The sequence below is a fragment of the Chironomus tepperi genome, unplaced genomic scaffold (genome assembly GCF_022539635.2).
Source record: "Chironomus tepperi strain 1889 unplaced genomic scaffold, CSIRO-AGI_Ctep_v1 contig_354, whole genome shotgun sequence".
Classification (NCBI taxonomy): Eukaryota; Metazoa; Arthropoda; class Insecta; order Diptera; family Chironomidae; genus Chironomus; species Chironomus tepperi.
Window position 1 is genome coordinate 1,433,589 of NW_027226476.1, and position 22,729 is coordinate 1,456,317.

General features: G+C 31.2%; 6 protein-coding genes and 1 long non-coding RNA gene across 8 annotated transcripts; 3 read left to right on the forward strand and 4 right to left on the reverse strand.

Moving 5' to 3' along the window:
• Window positions 1-386: 386 nt before the first annotated feature.
• Window positions 387-1,511, reverse strand: Yeti (yeti). The gene is made up of 2 exons (XM_070645736.1): window positions 664-1,511; window positions 387-602 (listed from the first exon to the last, which is right to left on the reverse strand). The coding sequence occupies exons 1-2, from the start codon at window positions 1,341-1,343 to the stop codon at window positions 506-508; spliced, it is 777 nt and encodes a 258-aa protein (XP_070501837.1). The 5' UTR covers window positions 1,344-1,511; the 3' UTR covers window positions 387-505.
• A 1,143-nt stretch (window positions 1,512-2,654) lies between these two features.
• Window positions 2,655-6,457, forward strand: LOC139094679 (enolase-phosphatase E1-like). Its single transcript, XM_070645811.1, has 6 exons — window positions 2,655-2,741; window positions 2,886-2,979; window positions 3,931-5,593; window positions 5,656-5,846; window positions 5,910-6,203; window positions 6,268-6,457. Exons 2-6 carry the CDS (start codon window positions 2,889-2,891, stop codon window positions 6,345-6,347), a joined length of 2,319 nt encoding a protein of 772 aa, XP_070501912.1. The 5' UTR covers window positions 2,655-2,741; window positions 2,886-2,888; the 3' UTR covers window positions 6,348-6,457.
• A 438-nt stretch (window positions 6,458-6,895) lies between these two features.
• Window positions 6,896-15,162, forward strand: LOC139094733 (E3 ubiquitin-protein ligase DDB_G0292642). 2 transcript variants are annotated; one of them, XM_070645896.1, is made up of 9 exons: window positions 6,896-7,014; window positions 8,794-8,854; window positions 8,919-9,672; window positions 12,076-13,311; window positions 13,401-13,563; window positions 13,645-13,853; window positions 13,922-14,119; window positions 14,234-14,387; window positions 14,450-15,162. In XM_070645896.1, exons 3-9 carry the CDS (start codon window positions 8,971-8,973, stop codon window positions 14,545-14,547), a joined length of 2,760 nt encoding a protein of 919 aa, XP_070501997.1. In that variant the 5' UTR covers window positions 6,896-7,014; window positions 8,794-8,854; window positions 8,919-8,970; the 3' UTR covers window positions 14,548-15,162. The 2 variants fall into 2 exon arrangements, with proteins under 2 accessions (XP_070501997.1, XP_070501998.1); XM_070645897.1 differs by having other exon boundaries at window positions 6,997-7,138.
• On the reverse strand, window positions 10,298-11,573 carry LOC139094735 (uncharacterized). Its single transcript, XR_011544792.1, has 2 exons — window positions 11,138-11,573; window positions 10,298-10,945 (listed from the first exon to the last, which is right to left on the reverse strand). It is a non-coding gene; the product is annotated as an uncharacterized lncRNA (long non-coding RNA).
• A 712-nt stretch (window positions 15,163-15,874) lies between the features above and the next one.
• LOC139094734 (cytosol aminopeptidase-like) lies at window positions 15,875-18,509 on the reverse strand. Its single transcript, XM_070645898.1, has 6 exons — window positions 18,350-18,509; window positions 18,144-18,274; window positions 17,633-17,819; window positions 16,738-17,462; window positions 16,630-16,675; window positions 15,875-16,466 (listed from the first exon to the last, which is right to left on the reverse strand). Exons 1-6 carry the CDS (start codon window positions 18,413-18,415, stop codon window positions 16,089-16,091), a joined length of 1,533 nt encoding a protein of 510 aa, XP_070501999.1. The 5' UTR covers window positions 18,416-18,509; the 3' UTR covers window positions 15,875-16,088.
• Window positions 18,510-18,895: 386 nt separating this feature from the next.
• On the reverse strand, window positions 18,896-20,115 carry Bmcp (uncoupling protein Bmcp mitochondrial). The gene has a single exon (XM_070645624.1). It carries the CDS (start codon window positions 20,015-20,017, stop codon window positions 19,145-19,147), a length of 873 nt encoding a protein of 290 aa, XP_070501725.1. The 5' UTR covers window positions 20,018-20,115; the 3' UTR covers window positions 18,896-19,144.
• Window positions 20,116-21,120: 1,005 nt separating this feature from the next.
• Window positions 21,121-22,033, forward strand: LOC139094756 (cuticle protein 7-like). Its single transcript, XM_070645927.1, has one exon. It carries the CDS (start codon window positions 21,177-21,179, stop codon window positions 21,900-21,902), a length of 726 nt encoding a protein of 241 aa, XP_070502028.1. The 5' UTR covers window positions 21,121-21,176; the 3' UTR covers window positions 21,903-22,033.
• Window positions 22,034-22,729: the final 696 nt, after the last annotated feature.

A 22,729-nucleotide genomic window follows, 5' to 3' on the forward strand; every position in this document is an offset into this window, starting at 1 on the left:
TTGTTGTTTATGATGCTCAAAATTATCAAGAGACGCGATCGTCCTATTGTCTGGATGTTGCATATGTTTTGGAGAATATTTCAAGAAATCGATGGAAATACCAAATTATTAATGATTCAGAATGTGAGGATTAATCTATTGTTTTTTAGCAAAAGGGAGGTCAATAAGTCACAATAATTAAATGAAATAAATACTTAATAGAGGTTTAATATTTTATTGGAATCAAAAGTATTACTTAATAAGCAAAACCAATTGTCTAATTTTCCATTGACATCATTTGTCAATTGTACCTTTAAATAAGTCACGCTAATTCATTTTAGGAAAATGTAAAATCATCACTGAAAAAGAATCAGTTTTACGAACATGTAAGTGAATAAGAACATATATTAACAGGTATAAGTACTTCTTCAATGCTTCAGTTTATTGTTTTTCAAATGATCCTTGTTGCAATAAACATTAATCGTTTTGTCAATGCAATGTTGTATCCAAAACATTGTTTCACTTTTCATTTGTTGCTGCGTTTGGATGACATTCTCAAACTCTTTTCGATTTCAAACTGCTTGTAGTCTGTTCGTTCCAGAAAATCTCGTCTTTCCAAGAAACTATATGGAAAAATATTTTGATAAAATTTAAATGCATTAACGATTATTTTAATGGACTTACCCATCTTTTCCTCGATTGTGAGTTTTGAGTTCCTCATTAATGCCTTCTTTACTTTTAAATCCATCCCAATCGAGTTTTGTTTTCTCTAATACACTTAGTTTGTTCTTTTTTGATAGTTGGTTCAAGACTGACGATAATCCTCCAGTACTTGGTCTTTTAATTCCCAAAGAGCTTGTTGAACCTGCAATTGGCTTTACTGGTTTCGCAGTATTTGATGATACCTCTGTGTTGTTTTCTGATACTACAATGGTTTCGCCAGCAAACTCAAAAATTTTGGGTGCCGGCTCTGGATTTGATTTCTGTACTTTTGGAATGTCTGTTTTGGATGTAGTAGATCTTGCTTCAACTTTTTTAGGGCTGGTTTCTTTCTTTTCAAGTGGAATTTCAGTTCCACTCAAAAAATCTGCCCATAAAGCATCAACTCTTTCTTTCTCTTTTTCAGGATCCTGAGCAGGCTTGATTGTCTCTTTTTCATCTTCCTCAATTTCATCATCGACCTGTTTGTTCCTTGTTTTTCTTCCTTTTCGTCGCTTCTTTTTGGTGGGTTTTGTAGTGCCTTCATTATTTTCGTTTATTTCATCCTTTTCATCAATAGAATCACTTCCACTATCATTAACTGGACAGTAATCGCAATCGTCCGAATCTGAATCGCTTCCTAAATCCTCGTCTTCAATGTTCATCTTCTTTTTAAATTATTAATTACAGTAAAATTAGGTAGGATTTATAGTTGTGTATCTGTATTTTTATTAAATATTTCACTCAGTTACTTAAATACAGCTTAAATTAAGTTTTTAAAGCTACGAGAATCAATTTTTTTGTCTTAATTTTTTTTACTATTATAAGCCTGCGGCTACTATATGAGTTTTTTAAATTTTCAAATTTCAAGTGACCGTTAACTTGATTGACTTTTCTTTGAATTTAATTAATTTTTTGAACGTTTATTGAGTTTGATTAATTATTTTCCATTCATAATTGTTTTAAAGGAAGTAAAATCATGTAGAAAATCTTTTCTAAATTTAATTAAAGGAAAAGATTTTATTAACGATTTTTTAAAATTCAAACATTAAGCCTGAGGCTTATAAGGGAATTGATTATTGTTTTCATTCAGACCAAAAACGTGCTGATCACAAAAATTATTTTAATTAAAAAATAAAGCTATTAAGACCTCATCATGTATCTTATGTATTATCTCAATGAAAAAGGCGAAAGGATGTACACATTAAAGGTAAGAAATTAGTGGAAGCATTTGAATTAGCTGCAAAAAAATAAAAACAAACTTTATAATCTATATTTTCATTTTACAGAAAAAGAATCCAGACGGTCTTCCAACAGTAACAGCACATCCAGCACGATTCTCCCCAGAAGATAAATACTCTCGACACAGGCTCATAATTAAGAAAAGATTTGGATTATTGCTAACACAACAAAAGCCAGCTGTTTATTAAGCTCATACTGAGAGGAAATATCATAAATTAGCGTTAAATGCATTTGAATTAATTTTTTTATTAATACAGATATTTTTTAAGAATTCATAAATTTCCAATAAAATATCACTAAAAAAAGATATCCCAAAAAAATTGTTTTAATAACGATTTTTAAAAATTTGAATTGTCTTCAGGTTTTTTAATATTTCAAAATTGAAAAATTTAACGGCTTTTTAAAATTCAAGTTTAATGAACTTATCCAAACATAATTATAATTGACAAAACATAGCATATCACAGCATATTTTATTATGAAACACAAAATATGTATGTGTGATGGCAATACATGCATAGATATAATATAAAATGAAATTTGAATGAGTTAATTAAATTATTCACAGTTGTTTCCATGAATTTAATACAAATTTTGTAAAATTTTATCCATAAAATAAAGTTTGTAGCACCATACCCAAGTAACTTTGAATATTAGAGTGAATTTCCATCTTCGCGCCTCACTCGTGTTGTACACATTAGCATTCGTTAGTGTGCGTGCAAAATAAAAGGCTGCTAAAAATTTTTAAATAAATAGTTTCTAAGGAAATCATTCCTTAAGAAAGTTTAATTACGTAAATATCGATGCATCAAGTCATTTAGTGTAAGGATAATATAAAGTCTTATTTAATAAACTAATAGTTAAGAAGAAAAAGTGAATTAATAAAAAATATTTGATTGAGTGAAAAATTGCATTAGTATTGGTAAAATTTATGTTGAATTTTCGGCAAATTTGTTAAATAACTAGGAAATGGCAGAAACAATGGAAATTCAAGAATCATGCGAGAAACAATTATTATCACCGACTATTAATGATCAATTCTTTGATGCCGAGGATGGAGGTAATTGAGAGAAAAATATATTATAAACATTCTTCTGTACATCGCGAACAGATCTGGGTATTTTGTCAAAAACCTACTTTTCCTATATGCCACTCAATTCACTAGTCTTGACTCAATCTAATTTGACCTAAATAGCTAACTAGAAACAAGCAAACTTAAGGCTAAAGTTAAAAATATTAAGCGAGAATAAGAAGAAGACATGGCATTCATCCATTATATATAAATCCGACTTATGCGCGATGCATGTATCGTTTCATAAAAGTTGCTATACTTTACGTACCTCGTTTCTCAAACTTTTCAGTACTTGTTCTCTACAATTTGTTCCTAATATTGTTATTTCTATGTCATTAGTTAATGAAAATAATTGATTTTTGCTGTCATTAGACTTCGGAAATTTTCGTCAATTTTCGGAGCGCTACACATTGCTCATGATCAAAAACATAAGATTCTACCCTATTAATGATTTTTTTTGTGCTGCAAATTACTTTTATTCTTATTTCTTAATCAAAAATAGTACTTGCTAATTTATCGGATGCTTCTTAATTACTCCCAGAATAAATTTCATTTTGTTCTCTTTACTTTTCTGTCAGTCGCCTACTGTGTATAAATACGAGATTTTACCCTAAATACGAATTCGATTATTTAATGTTTTGACGGAAGTTTTTATATTTTTGTTTCTGAGAAATATTGCTTTGTTCTCATTTTAATGTCTGTCTAGGTATTTATCAATATTTATTTCTTTGAAAGCTTTTAAACTTTAATGTAATTTTGTCAATTTTGAATCATTTATAAAATTATTATATTTGAAACATTTGAATGCTTCTGAAAAATCAATACTGTTGTACTGTTTCATTGTCCTCATTTCTATTGTTTTTGAAGCAATTATGCAAAATTAGGACCCCTTCATAATTTATTGACATTAATTTAATTCTCCATAAATTTTTATTTTAGGTCAAAATAAGGAAACAGTTGATAATGAAGATGAAGATTTTTTAAAGAAACTTGACGAGGCAATAAATGCCGAGTCTATATTGGTTCCAAAAAGTGTCAATGAGCCACTATCTCCAAAGAAAATTTCTCTTGATGAAAAAGAAAATGTCGATGAAGCGGATATACAGGAAACATCACTTGAGGATATTGAAAAGTTGTTAAAAGAAGAAGAAACGCTTCTAAAAGGGGATGAAAAAGATGACATTAAAAGTAATGATGTAGAACCTATTCTTGATGAAAAATCTGAAAATGATTTACTTAGAGGACTTGATGATGATAATCAAAATACTGAAGTAAATAACGAATTCGAGGAAATTTTAAGCTCAATACAGAATGGAGAATCTTCTAGTGTAAAAATTGACGAAAATAAGGACGAGACAGAAGTAATATCGACAGAGAAAAAGGAGCAGACACCTCAACAGCCAACAAAACCAGCAGAACTAACAAGAGAAGAATCAAATGAACTTTTATTAGAATTATGTGAATCTCCAGCAATTATCCAAGATGAACAGTTATCAAATGATACTGGATCTAATCAAGAGGATTCGAATGAGGAAGAATCTAGTGAGAGTGAAAAAAATAAGGAGGAAGAAGATGAGCAAAAAGATACAGAAGTGCAAAATGAGCAGTCTGAAAAGGAAAAACCTAAAGATGATATTATCAATTTAGAGGAAACAGGCTCATCTCAGTCGTCAATAAAAAATGATGACAATGAACAAAATACTCAAGAAACTATCGAATCAGACCAAAATGATCAGATTGAGGCACAATCTACAAATGAAGAAGAAAATTTTAAAGTTCCAGAGAGTAAATCAGTAGATGAGGAGAAAATGGAAGTAGATGAAGAAAAAATGGAAGTTGATGAGAGTTCTGAATGTCCTACAGAATCAGAAAGTGCTGAATCATTAAAAACTGTAGAAACAACTGAATCAAGTTCACAAGAAGAAATGAAGGAGGAAGAAAAACCTAAAGAAATTGTTATTGAGACTATTAAAAAAGAGGAAGTCAACGTGAAATTAAATTTTATGAGAAAATTCGCTTCTTCAATTGGAAAATTATCACGATCAGATTTGGAAGAGCTACTGCTTGAAAAAATAACAGAATCGATAGTTTTTCGTTCAGAATCTACAGAACTTCGTACAAAATGTGAAAAACAGGATGAAATAATTGATAATTTAAAGCAGAGAATTCAATCCATCACAAAACAATACAATGATTTGGACATGATTCATAAACGAATAGTTAAAGATTTGAAAGAAAGACCCGATCAGCCCATAACACCTGTTAAAATCACACGAGCAGTTGGACTTCAAGTTTATCAGCCACATAATAGTAATAACAGCAATAATCTCAAACAGAAAGTAACATCAACAACAAACAAACCTACAGCCAAGAGACCAAATGATTCTGATCTGAGTGAAAAGGAAGCAGAAGCAAAACGAAAGAAGTCAAACAAAATCATCACGCCAATGAGGCCTCCATTATCGGAGAAAGAAAAAGCATCACTTGAGAAACAGGAAGCGACTATTGAACAAAAAATTCGAACAAAAGTCATTAAATCTGACACTGTAAGCTCTCCCACATCTACAAAACCAACACCGAACGGAATGGCTAAAACTCAAAGGTATTGTATTTCTCAAATTTGTGCCTTAAAATGGTTTTTAAATAATTGATACTTCTATATAGCATGGAAAGGAGTCATTTGAGTTCAACACAAAGTATAGACTTGACAGACGAAGATGATACACCATTATCAATGATGACTCAACAACCCCCAGCATTAGTAGCCATACAAAAGAATAGTTTTATGTCACCAAGAGGTTTAATGCGACCCATGTCAGCGGTCAGAGGACCATCGCCAAATATTTTGAATAGACGTAAGAATAAAATTGATTTTTCAAATGCCTAGATTATTTAATTGAGATTGAATAATTTTTTAGAAGGACTTTCGCGACATCCAGCACCACTTCCTCAAACCCCAGTGCAACAGAATCATCCATCGATGAAGAAAATTCCTCCGAGGCCAACAATCAAAATTAACAATGTTCAAAATGGAATCATTGTTTCATGGACTGTTGATACACTAACTCCTGAGCATGCAGAAATTCATAGCTATCAGATATATGCGTATGAAGAGACAAGATCCGTTCCAACTACCGAATCGTGGAAACATGTTGGCGATGTAAAAGCACTTTTGCTTCCAATGGCAGTCACACTAACTCAATTTCAAGAAGGTATAAATCAATATTAAATTCTAATTTAAGTCAAATTTTAATCTCTCAGGTTTTAACTTTATAGGTCAAAAGTATCATTTTGCAGTAAGAGCAGTCGACATCCACCGACGAATGGGACAATTTTCTCTGCCAAAGACATGGTAGATCTTTTTTTTAACTTATTAATTTTAATGATTTTTAAACATAATTAAAATTGTTGCATAGCTTGTAATTGAAATAACAATAAAAAGATATGATAAATTTAATCAAATCAATTAAGCTTTACCTCTTTTATGTCTTACTCCTTTATTGTTTTGGTTTCAGCAAAGTAAGTTTAACGGCTATTCGAAGTATGAACAGGTGCCGCACATGATGTGCGATTCGTGTTTCACAAAAATTTAATTTCTTATTGTGGCCCTAAATTCATGTGAACTTGTACAGTAAAGCATATATTTGTTTAATTGCAGTATAATTGAAAACTGAAAATTTAACGGTTCTAAATTAATTTTTTTTTTTTGGAATTTTCAACGGTGTCTTGATTCAAATTTAAATTTTTAACGGTTTTTTCAGAATTATAATCAATTATCTAGGAAGTGTTGAATCATTTAAATAGTTTTATCTATAGTAAGCATTGGTATTGAGATGGTATGAAAATGTCAACAAAACAAAACTACTTGTGGAATAGCATTAACGGAAACAGGAGATTTGAATACTGAGTAGTCACGCACACACGTACAGTTCTCGTCGAAAATTTTCATTTAAGTTCGATTAAATAGTGTTTAAGCATTAAATCATGAAGAATTATGCAAAATGAAGTGTATAATAGATAAGAGTAAGTGGCTTAAGTAGCACAAGTGGAATATAACATAATTAAACTCCAAAATAGTGGATTTGCTGAAAAAGTTTCCATTTTTCGTGATAAAATTTTAGAAATGGAAAACAATTTACAGTTTAAGGTGATTTTCACGGGATTTGACAAGTGAATTAGTGAAAAACTGTGATTTTCCATTAACAACAGTTGTAAAATGATTAAATCAAGTAGATTAAAAGGAATCCATACGCACAAAAATATTGATACCTAATTATGGAAAGAATCAATTTTTGATGTAGTTTGCATAAATTATTTGACTTGATTCCGCAGATTATTTTGTCCAAGAGGAACGAAACAAATGAAAATATCATTTTTGAGCTACGGATAGACAACAAGAATACTTTTATTGTTTTTTTGAGAAATTCCCAAGTAAAAAGAAATAAGAATAAAAAGTTTTAAGAGATTCCAATATATAGAAAATAATTAGAATAAAAACTCTCAAGGTTACTCAATTAACACACCGCGTTATATTGGAGATATATGACGTTTTGAATATGATCAAATATTTGTTATTTTAATTTAATGGAAATCAATTGAAATGGATGACACACACTTGAAATTGAAACTTAATTTGTAAGGATTGTCAACGCTTTTTATTATTAATTTGCGTTTTTTCGCACTCGCTCTCTATGTAAATACTTGACGACAATGATGTCTTTCACACTTTCATGTTCTTGGCCATTCCATAATCACTAACTTGATGTTTGTGCTAAAAGCGCAAATCATTCCTTCTTGTATGACCAGTCCAGTCAGTTAGACAGTCAAAGTGGTATATCACGTTACTTACTGAGAATAAGACCATTTCAATGAAATAATTATGGCAAATATTATTTAGTTTTGAAGGAAAAAGAAGTTCAAGAAAATATTTTTTAATGTTGTCATAATAACAATAGTACAGTAACGAGCAGTCAGAAAAAAAAGAAACTTGTTTACGTACGTATATTTTAGTGGTGGTGTCGTTTTTCGACAAAACGGAAAGAAGGTTCATGAACTAAACAGCTAAAGAAATTGAGAGAGTGAGAGAAATCGAAGTTAATAGTGTATTTACAATTTTACCCATGCATGTTGCATCTAAACAATCCTCAATTCTGGCTTGAAAATTATTTTTTCATGAGCATACAGTATTATTGCCAAAAAATGACGCATTTTAATAGTGGTGTAATATACCTAAATTTAATATCATATGAAAAATAAACACAAGTCTATGATAAATTCATGCATGACATTTCATAAAAATGAGTCTTGATTTTACCTGTTTCAACTCGTTCAGCTTTCAAATCTATTTTCTTTTTTGCTCATTTTCCGCTAATGAAAAGTGTTGACAATCTGACCAACTGAGTTTCAAAACCGTATAATTTCCGTTGAACGCATTTGTATGGTTTTCAAATAAATATACATTATTAAATTACAAAACCTTACAATTTCTTTTGAAAAGTATTTGTAAGGTTCTAACGAATTGACATTCCTACTTCATAAATTCAATTAAGTGCTGTGAAAAATTAGTCAAAATCTCTTATGCTTTCACCAGCCACTCACTAATCATTTGAGAACCATTGAGTGAGATGATAATATCATAAGTGTGCCTTGTGAATATCCAAATGCGTGCTCTTATAGCTGAGACTTTTTTACCATAATTTCACGTTTATTATTTATTCCGTTTTGCATGAAAGCGCCAATTTCTTTCTTGCAAATTATACTCTATAAACTTTTCTTTTCTCTCTCTCTTTTTTTGTCGTATAGAGTAAAACCAGAAATAGTTAGTCTAACTATCGTTCGTACTGTCTGAGAAAAAGAAAATATGGTAATATGAGCTGATATGAGATTGTTGTTTATCAGTAGTGTCTAATTTCTATAAAATCTTGCAGGCCATTACCCAAAATTTCGGTTCAAAATGCTCTAGAAATATTTTCATCAAGTATGAAATCTATCCTACTTACTTCTTCTAAGTCACCATCCAACAATCATCTACTATCAACATCTGTTGGATCTCACAATCACCGTAAGAATGACTCAAATCGCAATGAAACTGAGGATGTTATTGATAATGTTAATAGTAGTGTGATTGAAAACATTGAGAAGGAACAGTATAATAAGTTAATCAACCATAGTAATAATATAAAAAAGCAAGTGATAAGAAGTAAAATTATCGCTAAAAATGATGATAAATTAAAGCGCGTTTCAAGTGATAATAATAATATTCTAAGTGGTGGTAATAATGTTAATAATTTTAATGAATTTCTCTTGACGAGCACGGAGAGTCATCCGTTAATTGATACAAATAATATAGCAAAGCTAAATGATAACGATAATATTCAAAAAACAGCAACAAAGTTTCTAAATTTACATTCAAAAAATGGCACAACCTTAATATTTCAAAGAAAAAATTGCTTACAATCTAGACAGCAACAGACACAACAGCATCAGCAACAACAAAATTCATCTGGAGTAAATGTGAATGAAGACTTGAAAAAAGAAAGTTTTAAGAAACGACAAAGCCTACAGTGGCCAGTTAGTAGTGCAGTTTCCAGCAATAAGTTTGATAATCGTAGCAGGCATCATTCTTGGTATGACGATACGAGATATCCCAATGCAATAGAGGAGGAATTCCAGGAGAACTCGGTAAGTACTAAAAGTCCTTGCTTTCTTCAATATCTATAATTGCTGTATAAAGTCCATAGAAAATTCAATTCCCTGTTCAAGTCGAGGTCTGGTTATAATTAGTATCTTCATGTTAATTAATTTATTAGATCTGATCAATATTCTTGCCTTATCTCATTTTTCACATGCTTTCTCTCACTCTCTCCCTCATCGTATTTACATTGAACATATTACTGACATACATCACAGCACAGTCAAGTAAAAAGTTATTATTTGCGGGAATAATGAAGAGAAATGAGATCAGTAATGTTAGCACTTAAAATGTTTGTTCCTCTTTTTTTTTTGTTTTTGTCGATAACTCATTCAAGTTCATCGTAAATGCTGACAACTGTGACGGGGGTCTGCGTCTTCAATGTATATTCTGTTATTGCTTGATACCTTGACATAAATTCCAATTTGAAGTAATGCATATGCAGGACCCCCCAGTATTTAAAGTAAGCACACCTTTGAGCCTACAGCGTTAAATTTATGGAATAATAAAGTAAAGAACTATAAGGAATTTATACTCAGAATAAAGTTAAATAATTGCTATAAATGGAATGAAAATAAAGGAGATTCTAAAAGCAGGAACAGGAAACATTTCAAGTATTTCTTCTAGTATTTTAATGATGTAAATTAATACAGTCAAATGCATGATCATCGAGTGAAATTTTCTTACTTTTCACGTCTATTTTTAAAATTTACATACTATCCAATACTATCTACAAGTTATTGAACTATCGATGCATATATGCAGTTGCACACTTTCTAAGAGCTTAACTAGGAAATGAGTTTTTCTACTGATCCGATGGAATTCTGCGTGTAGCTTTAACGTATTGCCATTTAGGGATCATTCGGATGTTGCTTAGAGCTAAATATGGCTATTTTATACCCCTTACTGCTCTTTGAGACCAGAGCTCGAAGTCAAGTATGTTGATGGCTCAAGTTGACTTGATAATACCTTTTGTATGAGGAATATCCGAGACGATTTCAAGCCAGAAACTGAATTTGTTTTAGACTTTTGAATACAATTTATAGTAGGTAGATGCTTTTAATCCCTTCTCTAATCTTCCCTCCATACAGTCTTATCATATGACTAAATTGTATAACATAGTTGTCTATACTAGAGAAAGGGGGTCCTTGGTTTGAATAATTGAATTTCTTGATTTATTCATTAAACTGAAGTTTTGAGTTGAAATTGGATGTTCTCATCATCATGATGGCAATGCTAAGAGCCTCACTAGCTCACGAACCCCTAAAATCATATGCAAATCTTTTAAAAGGATTAAACTTAAGAACCAATAATAATAACTAATTCTAGATTCTCGAATTGCGGAAAAGTTAGCAGCACCATTTGTGCAATAATTTGTTTCGCGTCTTACGTCTTCGAAGAAAGGAGAAACCCGTTATAAATTCTTACGCTCTTGTCTCTATCTCTTTCACTCACCGTTTTCTGCTCTTAAGTACTTGCATACTAAATAAATATAGTGTTCAGTTCTTTTAAAAATCTCATCTCTTCTCCATCACGTCTCTTTTTCCATCTCAGTTATTTCACAATTTCACTTCTTTTTTTTTGCACACAATTTTTTTTATTTTATTATTTATTTTGTTGACATCATTACTGAACTGTAGAGGAAGTAAAGACAAAGTGAATTATAAAAGAAATAGAAATTACATGTAATAAGAGATTTGTAAGTAGTTTGTAATAGTGATCAGCAAAAAAAAGCAAGAGAATAGTATTAAAATGAGTCAGTCATCACCACAAAACGTTCATTGTTATACGATACCCATAAAATAGTTAATCATATTCCTATATATATACATATTTTTCAAAATTCAAAACAAAAAAAAATTATTATTGAGTGTTTATGTACAATTCATTGTGCGAGATTTACTGACAGGCATTGATTGAAAAAGTATAAATCACATTAACTAATTATTGTTCTTTGTTTGTACACAGTGTTGTTATCGGTGTCTATTTTATCGGGATTAGAGTTAATTTGACAAGGTCACGTCAAGGTAGAATTCAGCAATATGTTGATTTAAATATTGAGTGATAAGAAAATACATACTTTACACCATACCTGCACGTTTTATGGGTTAAGAGGTAAAAAGGACTGTTTGACGAGTGTACCTGGCTTTTTGTTCCTTAAAATTCTCCTTTTAAAACTAGATTCGCAAATCTAGAGCTATATTCCCTCTTTAGTCACATAAAGACTTAGACATAACTAAGCTATAGCAAAATAACAACACTGAAATACTAAATCATATTTATTTATATTTTATTGCATTGCATTTATTCGAAAAGAACTGAGAGAAAGAGCAATTGGATTTATCTGAGAACTTATTACATGTATACTTTCCTTTTATTTTGTCTCATTGTAGCCATTAACCCAATTAACTAGAAACGACGAAAACAATCTGGCAGAGATTAAAACAATTGTTGCATCTTCAATATTAAATATTCCTAATAATGAATATGTACCTGACAATACAACATCTAATAACGTAATAATGAAAACATCTTCAATTGAAAATTCTACGTCAACCACGACAACTACAGGTTCAACAAATACATCGTCAAAGCGATGGAGAATCGAGCAATTTTTGAAAAGTTTAGTTGGAAAGCGCTCATCATCGGCGGCGCCAACATCGACGACGACGACAACAACAACAACAAATTCAATACAAAAAGTGTCAAAAAGTCCATCGGCATATGATTTGTTGCCACAAAAGTCAAGTCGATGTGGATCAATAACATCCTTAAATAAGGATCGACTGATAAATAAATCGACTGCATCGCTCAATTCAACATCGCTGGCGATGGTACACCAAAAATTATGGTCCGTTGTTCCTTTATTGAATCATCGAAAAGATGGTAGTTCTGGCATTGCGGGTGCAAGTTGTAATAACTTATTAGCAAATTTAAATGGTAATGTATCAATGTCACACAGTCATCATAGTCATAGAATGAGGAAATGTGAGACAGTATTGGCATTATCAAGTGATGAGCCATTAATATCGACTTCATCGCGCCGAAATCATTCGAAATCAATAAATAGTTTGTTGGAACCGATTAGACCACTTAATCGACTAAGAAATAGTCAAAGCTGTTATGTCAACTGCGATTTAAATCAATCATTCACAACAAACGTACGACAAATACAAGAATGTTCACATTGTTCTAGTCTTTTATCATTGGCGGCCGTAGGCGATTCCAATTATTCATTAACGAATGGTGCATTTGTTTTAAAAAATACTTGTAATAATAGTAATCATAATCATAATAATATTAAAAATAATAATGGAAATCGAACAAAGCGTAATTCAGCAACAGTTCAAGAGGATCTCTTAATGACGACATCAAACATTGTAGTAGTTGATGACGACGATGATTGTGGCAGTAATCATAATTTAATTGAAAATGACTTTAATTCAATTGAGCCTTACGATACGAGCAGTGTTAAACTGTCATTAGTTAAAGGACATCATTCATCATCAATAACAGCCAATTCCTCTATACTAGCAACAAAATTCACGTGTAAACTGTGCCTTGGTGAATTTTTCAATGAAGATAAGCTCACAACTATTGCATCATGTAATTGCACATTCTGTACAGAAGTATGCATTCTCCACGTGATATCGATTATTGATTTTTATTCATGTTTCTCCTCTTTTTTTATTGTCTCTCGTTCCATTCAATAATTCAGTGCATGCGAGCTTACGTTGAATTTGAAATCTCTGAGGGTGCTTATGAGCTATCATGTCCCGACGCTTTATGTAATTCGCAAGGAATTGTGTCCCTTAATGAAATTTCTCAACTTGCAACTGCAAGCTTAGTGGCCAAGCATCACCGTTATCGACTTAACAGAGGTATGTCTATAATATTAAAACCACATTGAAGCTATAAATTATTAATATTTTTTTTTCTCACAATCAATGTAAAAACAATAGAAGTGGAACTTGATAAATATCGGTTATGGTGCCCAAATCGAAACTGTGAGACAATTTGTTCTGTAATTCCCGCGAACGAGAAGCCTTCAACTTCATCTCAATCTGCAATTCAGCAGCAACCTTCATCATCTACTGCCACATTGTTACTTCCTCGTTCTGTTCTATGTCCAACATGTAATTTGGAATTTTGTTCAAGTTGCAAAAAAGCGGTAAGCATCAAGCAAATTAAATTAATTGAATTAAAGGAATTGAAGATGTCAAAATAAATTTTTTTTAGTGGCATCCATCGATCACATGCGAAGAAAATTCTAAACGTCTCGGTAGCCGAAATGACTCGATGATGCTGTTTGATAATGATCTTATCAAGAACTGTCCCATGTGTGCTGTTCCAATTGAAAAAGATGAAGGCTGTGCTCAAATGATGTGTAAACGTTGCAAACATGTATTTTGTTGGTATTGTTTAGCGAGTTTAGATGTAAGTATTAATACGTATTTGTTTTTATTATTGCTGAGAATTGTTTTAACGCTTATTCTCAATTCAGCACGTAACTCATAATTTAATCTATGATTTTTATTATTCTTATTTTAGGATGATTTTCTACTGCGTCATTATGACAAAGGACCGTGTAAAAATAAGCTTGGACATTCTCGGGCGTCTGTGGTTTGGCATCGTGCACAAGTAATTGGAATATTTGCAGGATTTGGGATTTTACTGTTAGTTGCTTCTCCGCTTCTACTTCTCGGTAAATATTCTGCATATTCATAACATTGAACTATGCAAATAAATATTTTTTTTATATTGTAGCCGCACCTTGTATTGTCTGCTGTAAGTGTAAAATAGAAGAATCAACAACAGTAGGAAAATTGGACGAGCCTGAACATCATAGTGATCATCAAGTATGAAAGCAAATTTTACTTTTTAAAATTGACTACTTCTAATATAATGAAAGATGATATATATCCTGATAAATCATTTAAGATTTAAGTAGATAGAAATATATACAACACATATATATTAATTTTTCCTTTATAACAAACAAAAACGTGAAAATGTGAAATTTTTCAAAGAGAAGCTTGGAAAGCTTCGTGATTATTATTATTTTTTTGTTTTAATTTTTTTTTTACTATAAGTTTACTCATATACGGAACAATAAATCTTTTAAAGATTTAATAGAACTACAATATATAAATTTAAAAAAAATATTTTTTCATGAAATAAAGTCTCCATTTCTAGTTTTTTATTAGAACTTAAAACTATTAAATTAATAATTAAAAAAATAACAAGACAAGAAAATTGTGTGCATTTCAAAATGAACTAAGAGCAAAAACACTTTTTCAAATATTTTATTTATTTAATGAAAAAAATGGAATTTAATAGCGTGTGTGCACTCAAAGACACGAATATTTGTAAGGAATTTTCAACAATAATGACGATGATAAATGCTTTGATGCGTTCTTGTTTTTAATTGAGTGAAGGAAATAAACTTTGAAGGAAAAGAGACGATTGAAGTAATGTATTGTACTTAATATTTATTAATACTACTTTTGCGAAAATAATTGCATTTGTAACGGTCAAAATAGATTTGAATTTATGATTCTTTGAAAACATATGTATGGCTTTGTAGCACAACGACAGAATTTGTATGGCTTTGAGTTGAAAAATAGAATAGTTGATTTTGTTTTAGCAGAACCATACAATTCCTTAAACGAAACATTAAAACCTTACAACAGTTACTTACAGAAAAACCTTACAAATGTTTTAGTATTCAAATAATTTTTGACCGTTAAAAACAGCAATTATTTTAAATTATACTTTTGTAAGAAATACAAGAATGAAAAGCAAAATAAGGAGAAATAAAAAAAAAGAGATGAAATTTTAGGATTTATATTTTCATTGTCTTCCCGCATTTTTTCAAGAATAAACTTTAATGAATCGAGAAAAATCAAGCATAAATGAAATCATTCCATTCTACTTCTAATTATTATAACAACCTACTTATTAGTTTGCACTTAATCAAATTTTATGCTTACATTCAAAATTATATCCAATAAGACAAAAACATAAAAGAGGATGAAATGTAATGAATGATTTTAAAAATTTTTTGAATGTGAATAAATTTTTGATTAACGAACTTTAAAAATTTGAATTAATTTAAAAATTAAAAAGGTTCGTTAAAAATTAAAAGTTAAAAAAATGATAAAATGATGAAAATAAAGAAGATCATTCAGCTGGCTTGTAATGTATTGATTAAACGATTCTGATTTTATTATTGTTTTACAAAAGAATGAACTGTTTTTATTGCTCAATCAACAATGCTTCGACTTATCTATAAATTGTAGACACAAACAATCTTTGGACTGGCAAAAAGAAAAGATAAAACCGTTTTGGACACAAACTTTATACTTTCATATTTTACAAATTAAAATGCTCGAAGTAACTATTTTTACTTCTTTGATTCACGGATTAAAAATTCTATGAGTGTTCTAACTGGTCGTCCAGTCATTGCTGAACCAGTTCCAACATAACTTTGATCAGATGTCTCGCACATAACACCAGCAATATCGGCATGCATCCAAGGCGTATTTTTGGGAACAAATTCTCTCAAGAAAGCAGCTGCAACGCATGATCCAGCACCTTTTCCTTTACCAAGATTATTCAAATCATAAGCATCATGATCTGTCAATTGACTGGTATAGTGTGAATACAATGGCATTCTCCATACTCGATCGCCAGTTTCTTTGCCTGCTGATTGAATTGACTCCCACAATGGATCAGAATTTGAAAAGATTGCTGTCACGCAATCTCCAAGAGCAACTCGTACCTAATATAAAATAATTACAATACTTGTTTTAAATTGTTCTATCCAATATATATCTACATATCAAGGTACACAAAACAATAATAAAGTTAATAAATTCTTCTTATCATCCTCTTGAATTTGATAATTGTGATTATGACAGATTATTACAGAAAGTAGTACTTACCGCGCCTGTCAACGTTGCAACATCTAAGATAAAGCGAGGCTTGAAGCTACAATTAAATGAGAAATTTTATTACATAAATAACAAAATGAGAGTTTGATAAGAACTTACTCTGAAGCGTAGCTAAGAGCATCGGCTAAAATTAATCGTCCCTCTGCATCTGTATTGTCAATACAAACGCTCTTTCCATTACGTCCGAAGAATACATCACCGGGTTTTGTGGCATAATTTCCTGGCATATTTTCACATAATGGTGTGAAAGCTTTAACATTGATGGGAACTTTTAATGATGCAATAGCCCATAAAGTACTAACGACATTTGCAGCACCACCCATATCTCCTCTCATTTGATCCATCTTTGATGATGGTTTCAAGCTGATTCCGCCTGAATCAAATGTAATTCCTTTGCCGACAAGAGCAGCTAAATCCTGTGGTGATGATGAATCTCCTGTGTATGTAATTTCCAAGAATTTCGGTGGCTCAGATGATCCACTTGTTACAGATAAATATAAATTCATCTTCTCTTTCTTCGCCCACTCAGCATCATGAACCTGAATGTCAACGTTCGCTAAGCCATTAAATTTTTCCTTCACCATTTCACAGAATAGAGTCGGAGTCATCAAATTGGCTGGCGTATCCATTAACACTTTACAGAAATTTTGAGCATTTGCTAAAATGGCACCTTTCTTCCATCCATCACATTCTTTTACAGCATGAATTGTAGGAATATCAGTCTTTTTCGACTTGTATGGTTGAAATTTAAAGCTGGCCAAGATACTTCCTTCAGCGGCTGATTTTCCACATCCAAGATCATCAACATAAATATCATTGAGTTTCTGTTACGAATGAATAATGTGAATAAAGAAAGACTCATTCAGTATGGATGATACAATGCAATGAAAAAACATAGAGAGAAACTTTTCATGCATACATAATAAAGTCGTGTGATATATTAATAATGTAATAATATAAATTATTATGATGGTGACCTTTATGGTGAACTTACAAGTGACTGTAGTGCTTTCACTCCGCTTGATGCTGCGATCCGAACTGCTTCATGGTCTGCATTAATTCCATCGAGATTATCCCATTTTGTTGTATCTAAAGCTGTTACGGCAATTGCGCAATAATCTTCTACGTTTGCATCAAACAACAATCTAGCTTTTCCCGAAGACAATTTATCGCAAAATGCACTGCAAAAAATTTAATCACGAAAGAAATACATAGAATTGTGGTTGCAATAACAATAAAATATATCAGTTTATACATTGTTGCATGATTAAGGCTGGCAACATAGTAACATACTTGCTGATATGTCAATCAGCGTGAGAATTTTATATATCCAATTAAATATGTCAAGTAAGTCAAAATATTTATTATTTTTGATTTCCAGCCATCAGAACATATTGGATATACTGACAAAGTACAGGTAGAAACCCATGTATGCCATATGGATGTATAGGAAGGAAAAAATATAAACAAGAGAAAGAGAGAGCGGCAAAAAAAAGAAAACTTACGAATTAATGGCCTTTAAAAGTGCTCCATTTGACTTCTCATTTAATTCCTTAGCACAAGACGATAATTCAATATCCTTCCTCTTATCATCTTCTTTAGATTGCTTCAAATTAATTCCAATCACTAAAGCTTTCTGAAAAATATTACAAAAGAAAGTTAAATGCCTTCAAAAAATGCACTAAAGTGAAATTTTATATTTCCTTCTTACCGAATTGCTCATTGTGCGCTTAATGAATGACAAACACGATCTGTTCGGTGCCAAACGCAAAATCATAGTACGAACTCCTATATCTTGAAAAGAAAAAAAAATTGAATGATTTTATAATTTTTTTCACAATGTTTATGTGTATAAAGTATACTTTTTTCAGTTTGAACTTCAAATAGCAAGTTCAAAACGGAATCATAGTATTTTAAAAACTATGTTGCTTATGTTAAAGGCATGCAATAAATTATGATTTTATTTTAAAATTTTCTGAATCTTTGAATAAATTAATTGAGAATCCTGATTTTGACTAATACTTACTTATCGACGCGTGGGAAATCATTTAGTTTACGCTTACTGCGTATTTAATAGCTTATTATTGCTTTAATTAATAGTTAATTAAATAAAATTGGATAAAATTCAATTTTCTCAGAAAATTTTTCTTGCACGTTGTTCGATATTTTTTTAAATTTAAATTCAAATTTTATTTTTCCGTTAAAAATTAAAATGATTAGACTGAAAGAATTAATGGAATAAAAATAACTAAGTAGGTCAAGATTTCACTCGTTTTATTTCATAAATTAATTAACAACATAAATAGATTAATTTCTACTATTTGGATCTATTTGTTGATGAATGACTCCTTACATTATGATTGATGATTCAATGTAACAATGTGCAAAAGTTATAAATTTTATGCGTATCATACTTTTTAAGGAAAACATGTCTCAAAATGGTTAAAATACTACTAGAAATTTCAAATTATAAATGAACAATAAATTATCAATCCTATACACGAGATCACAACGTCTTTAATTTCTCATAGACTAAGAAAAAGCACCAATTCCACGGTCCCATTCTTAAGAAAGCAGGAACGAAACCTTTATAAAGTGCCATAATTCCTTCATTTCTCAAAATGCTACTTAAGCACTCAACTGAATTCGTAAAATAAGCAGTTGAATGAGTTACAGAGGTCTGTCCGTAAGATCTGAATATTTTCCGTTGATTCATCAACCTTGTCCTGACGACATCAATTGGATTTGACGTGATAGCTGCAAGTAATGATGCAATAAATGCCGAGATGAAATGATTGGCTGGCTGATCACCAATACGATCTAATAACAAGTGTTTACACAAGTCATAAACAGGAAGTTCAACTGCCGCAATTGTAGCTGCCCTTTGACTTGTTTGGCTGACTCCTCTGTATAATCCACGAATGCCCTCGGTGTAGTAAACTTCGTAAAAACATCTATGCAATGGAATCTGATTAGTTCCTTTTCCATGAATTTGCATTCTCACTTTAAGAACATCCGTAGGATTAGCAATCGCAGATGACATAGCTCCACTAATTGCTGCACAGGATATATTTATCAGCATATTCTCACTTGCAAATTTCTCGTCATGATAAACGTTTGAAACAATGAACTGTTTAAGGGTGTAATATGTTCCAAATTTCAGAGTTCCATAAACTGATTGACGTAGAATTGCAGGCATAATGCCTGAATACAATGCCTTAACTCCTTCATTTCTGTAAATCTGCAACCCACAGTCGAAAAAGTTTTTGTATTTGATATTTTTCTCCTGAATTTGCAATCGAGTCTTTGTTGTGTCTAATGGAAACGTGGAAAATTCAGCAATCACGCTTGCTACACCGCCATACACGAAGAGTTCCATCTACAACGGTAAATAAATTAAGATTAACTTAATTTTCCAACAATTTTCCTATTTTTTAATTATGAACTTCAGGATGATCTTATTATCACATGTTTTGGCTTTTGGAAAATGCGCGACTGTAAAGCACTTTGTCTGGCTTGGTAGTGATTAAAATGTATCAAGTTAGTTTCGCTTTAGGATCGCTGGATCTTTTCAATTTATGTATTGAAACTTAATAGAAATAATTTTAAAAGTCAAATTAAGTAATAATTACCTGATATTGGCTTTTTGAAACGTCAATTACACACCGGAACTATTTAGGTAGGAAAACTCTCAAGTTTAAAATTTTCTTTTAGCTTTTAATTTGAATGTTTATTTTGTAATGTCAAGTTGAAGACACTATTGTGATTATATCAAATTTGTTAGTACGATAGTTTGTTGATAACTGGAGATAAAAAGCGTTTTGTTCTTTCATAGCTGATTATTTTTAAGAAACTTTGTAGCAATCTCAAAGGGGCAATGGAATGAAAAATTCATCGCATGCCCCTCTGATTTCAAATTTTCAAAAAAAATGTGACCATGTGACACTAACGGTTTTTAAACAGATTCTTAAAATTTCTTTCAATGCTGCTAAGTGTAAATTATATAAGTATGAACACCTAAGCGTTGTCAAATTGTTTGAAATATCAATTGAATTAATTAAATGAAGTATTATGCAATGATCTAGAAATGTCAACAATGTTAATTTGTAAGGATAAAGCAATAAGTTGAAATAATTAAGTCAGAAACTGAATATTCTTGAATTAAATTTATTTTCTCGTATATTCCAGCATGTGCTAACACATGTTTAGTTCCCACATAAAAAAAACTTACTTCCCTTAAACTTGAATGTTTCATCAAAAGTAAGTTTTGATCAATTTCAGCATCTCAACAGACGATCGATCGGTATTATTTAGCATATATGTAAGTGTATGTGTTGTCTCTTCTATAATATTTACTTATTTATCTCAATAAAGTATAATTTAAATTAGATTAAAACAAGTAAGTGAGATTTATTTAGATGGTGTGTAACAACAATTCGATTGCTGATCACCACGTATAAATAGATCCAATTTGGAAGTTTAAGAATCAGATCATTTCTTGACTTCAATCGGAGCAATTAGTAACTTGACAATTAATAATGAAGTGCTTAGTTATTTTCGTTGCCTCAGTGATGAGTGCATGTGCAGCACCAGCAACTTTAATCCATGCACCAATTGCATATAATGCTGTATATCAACCAGTTCCTGCAATCTCACAATGGCACGCTCAATCAGGACTTGGTGATTACTCATATGGATATCAAGGAGGTCCAAGTGCAAAGTCAGAAATCAAAACTCTCGATGGAATTACTCAAGGATCATACTCATATGTTGATGCTGAAAGTAAATTGCAAACTGTAAACTATGTTGCTGATGCTCTTGGATTCCGTGTTGCTGCCACAAATTTGCCAACTCCACCAGTCGACAACGCAAAAGCACCAGAGCCAGTTGAAGATACACCAGAAGTCAAGTCAGCTAAAATCGAACATTTGGAAGCTTTAAGAAAAGCTGGAAATGATGAAACTACTGAAGAAGAAGCAGCTCCATTGAAAGCTCCAGAACCAGTTGAAGATACCGAAGAAGTCAAAGCAGCAAAGGCTGAACATCTTAAAGCACATGAAGAAGCCAAATCTCGATCATCAGGAGACGAAACTGAAACAGTCGTTGCCCCAAGTACAATTGCCGTTCATTCTTCATACATTGCTGCACCACATGCTGTTCACATCTCACCATACACAGCCCCAGTTGTTCTCAAGACACATCCAATCTCACCTTTCGCCTACTCAGTCTATGCAGCTGGAATTCCTCATCTCATTACTGCCTAAACACTCGTCATAGATACAAAGTCAGCCCGGAAAACATGATATTGTCACTTACGTGACTTTAATTAATTTTATGCCGAAGCCATCGAATTTTTTCCAGATCATTTGTCAATAAAATGAATTAAAAAAATATATATCTATCTGTTCTCATTTGCTGCTCTATCTAACTAATCCTTAGAATTATTTAAAGTAGTCTCCCTTACCTTGAATTGGACACACTCGTCAATAGAATCTCATCAATGCTGATGGGATATTAAATCTGGAAATTATATTTTGTCTTGTTCACAAACCACATTCTTTATTAGTCGAATAATAATTAGCATCAACTTGATCGCGTTAAGGTAAAGATAATGTAGCCGCATGAAATTGAGCTTACAAATGAAATATTGAAGATTAAATGTTACTTGATGAGTAAGCGAAATATGTAGAGCAGAAAATAAAATTGAAAAACATTTGAGACAGCCTTGAGGAAACATCTCAAGTGATACCAAGTAGGCATACTTAGTTATTAAATAACTAAATTTATTACATCATGTCGGTGAATATTTAATCAGAACTGGTTTCAAATATAAGTTATCTTTTCTTTATATTTAATTCTTTCTTACATTTATGCATTAATGCGACAGATTTCCCTACACACATTGTACAGGAACAATTAACTGCTGATCTTAATCGATTGTTTATTAGAATTCGATGAATAATAATAAGTTTGTTGATCTAGTTCTAAGGAACAATAAAGAAATTTGTATTAAGAGCTAATATGCTATACATCAAGTATATAGAATGTTCTTGATTAGACTATATAGAATCATGTCTTTAATTAAATAATG

Excerpts from the sequence above, each read along its gene's own strand:
- LOC139094679 (XM_070645811.1), top strand. The coding sequence starts at position 2,889 with ATGGCAGAAACAATGGAAATTCAAGAATCATGCGAGAAACAATTATTA. Across the intron at positions 5,594-5,655 it reads GGAATGGCTAAAACTCAAAG|CATGGAAAGGAGTCATTTGA; the intron begins GTATTGTATTTC and ends ACTTCTATATAG. Across the intron at positions 5,847-5,909 it reads GCCAAATATTTTGAATAGAC|AAGGACTTTCGCGACATCCA; the intron begins GTAAGAATAAAA and ends ATAATTTTTTAG.
- LOC139094734 (XM_070645898.1), bottom strand. The coding sequence starts at position 18,415 with ATGATTTTGCGTTTGGCACCGAACAGATCGTGTTTGTCATTCATTAAG. Across the intron at positions 18,275-18,349 it reads AGCGCACAATGAGCAATTCG|AAAGCTTTAGTGATTGGAAT; the intron begins GTAAGAAGGAAA and ends AATATTTTTCAG. Across the intron at positions 16,467-16,629 it reads TTGCAACGTTGACAGGCGCG|GTACGAGTTGCTCTTGGAGA; the intron begins GTAAGTACTACT and ends ATTTTATATTAG.
- LOC139094733 (XM_070645896.1), top strand. The coding sequence starts at position 8,971 with ATGAAATCTATCCTACTTACTTCTTCTAAGTCACCATCCAACAATCAT. Across the intron at positions 13,564-13,644 it reads CCGTTATCGACTTAACAGAG|AAGTGGAACTTGATAAATAT; the intron begins GTATGTCTATAA and ends TAAAAACAATAG. Across the intron at positions 13,854-13,921 it reads GTTCAAGTTGCAAAAAAGCG|TGGCATCCATCGATCACATG; the intron begins GTAAGCATCAAG and ends AATTTTTTTTAG.
- Bmcp (XM_070645624.1), bottom strand. The coding sequence starts at position 20,017 with ATGGAACTCTTCGTGTATGGCGGTGTAGCAAGCGTGATTGCTGAATTT.
- LOC139094756 (XM_070645927.1), top strand. The coding sequence starts at position 21,177 with ATGAAGTGCTTAGTTATTTTCGTTGCCTCAGTGATGAGTGCATGTGCA.
- Yeti (XM_070645736.1), bottom strand. The coding sequence starts at position 1,343 with ATGAACATTGAAGACGAGGATTTAGGAAGCGATTCAGATTCGGACGAT. Across the intron at positions 603-663 it reads CACAATCGAGGAAAAGATGG|TTTCTTGGAAAGACGAGATT; the intron begins GTAAGTCCATTA and ends TTTTCCATATAG.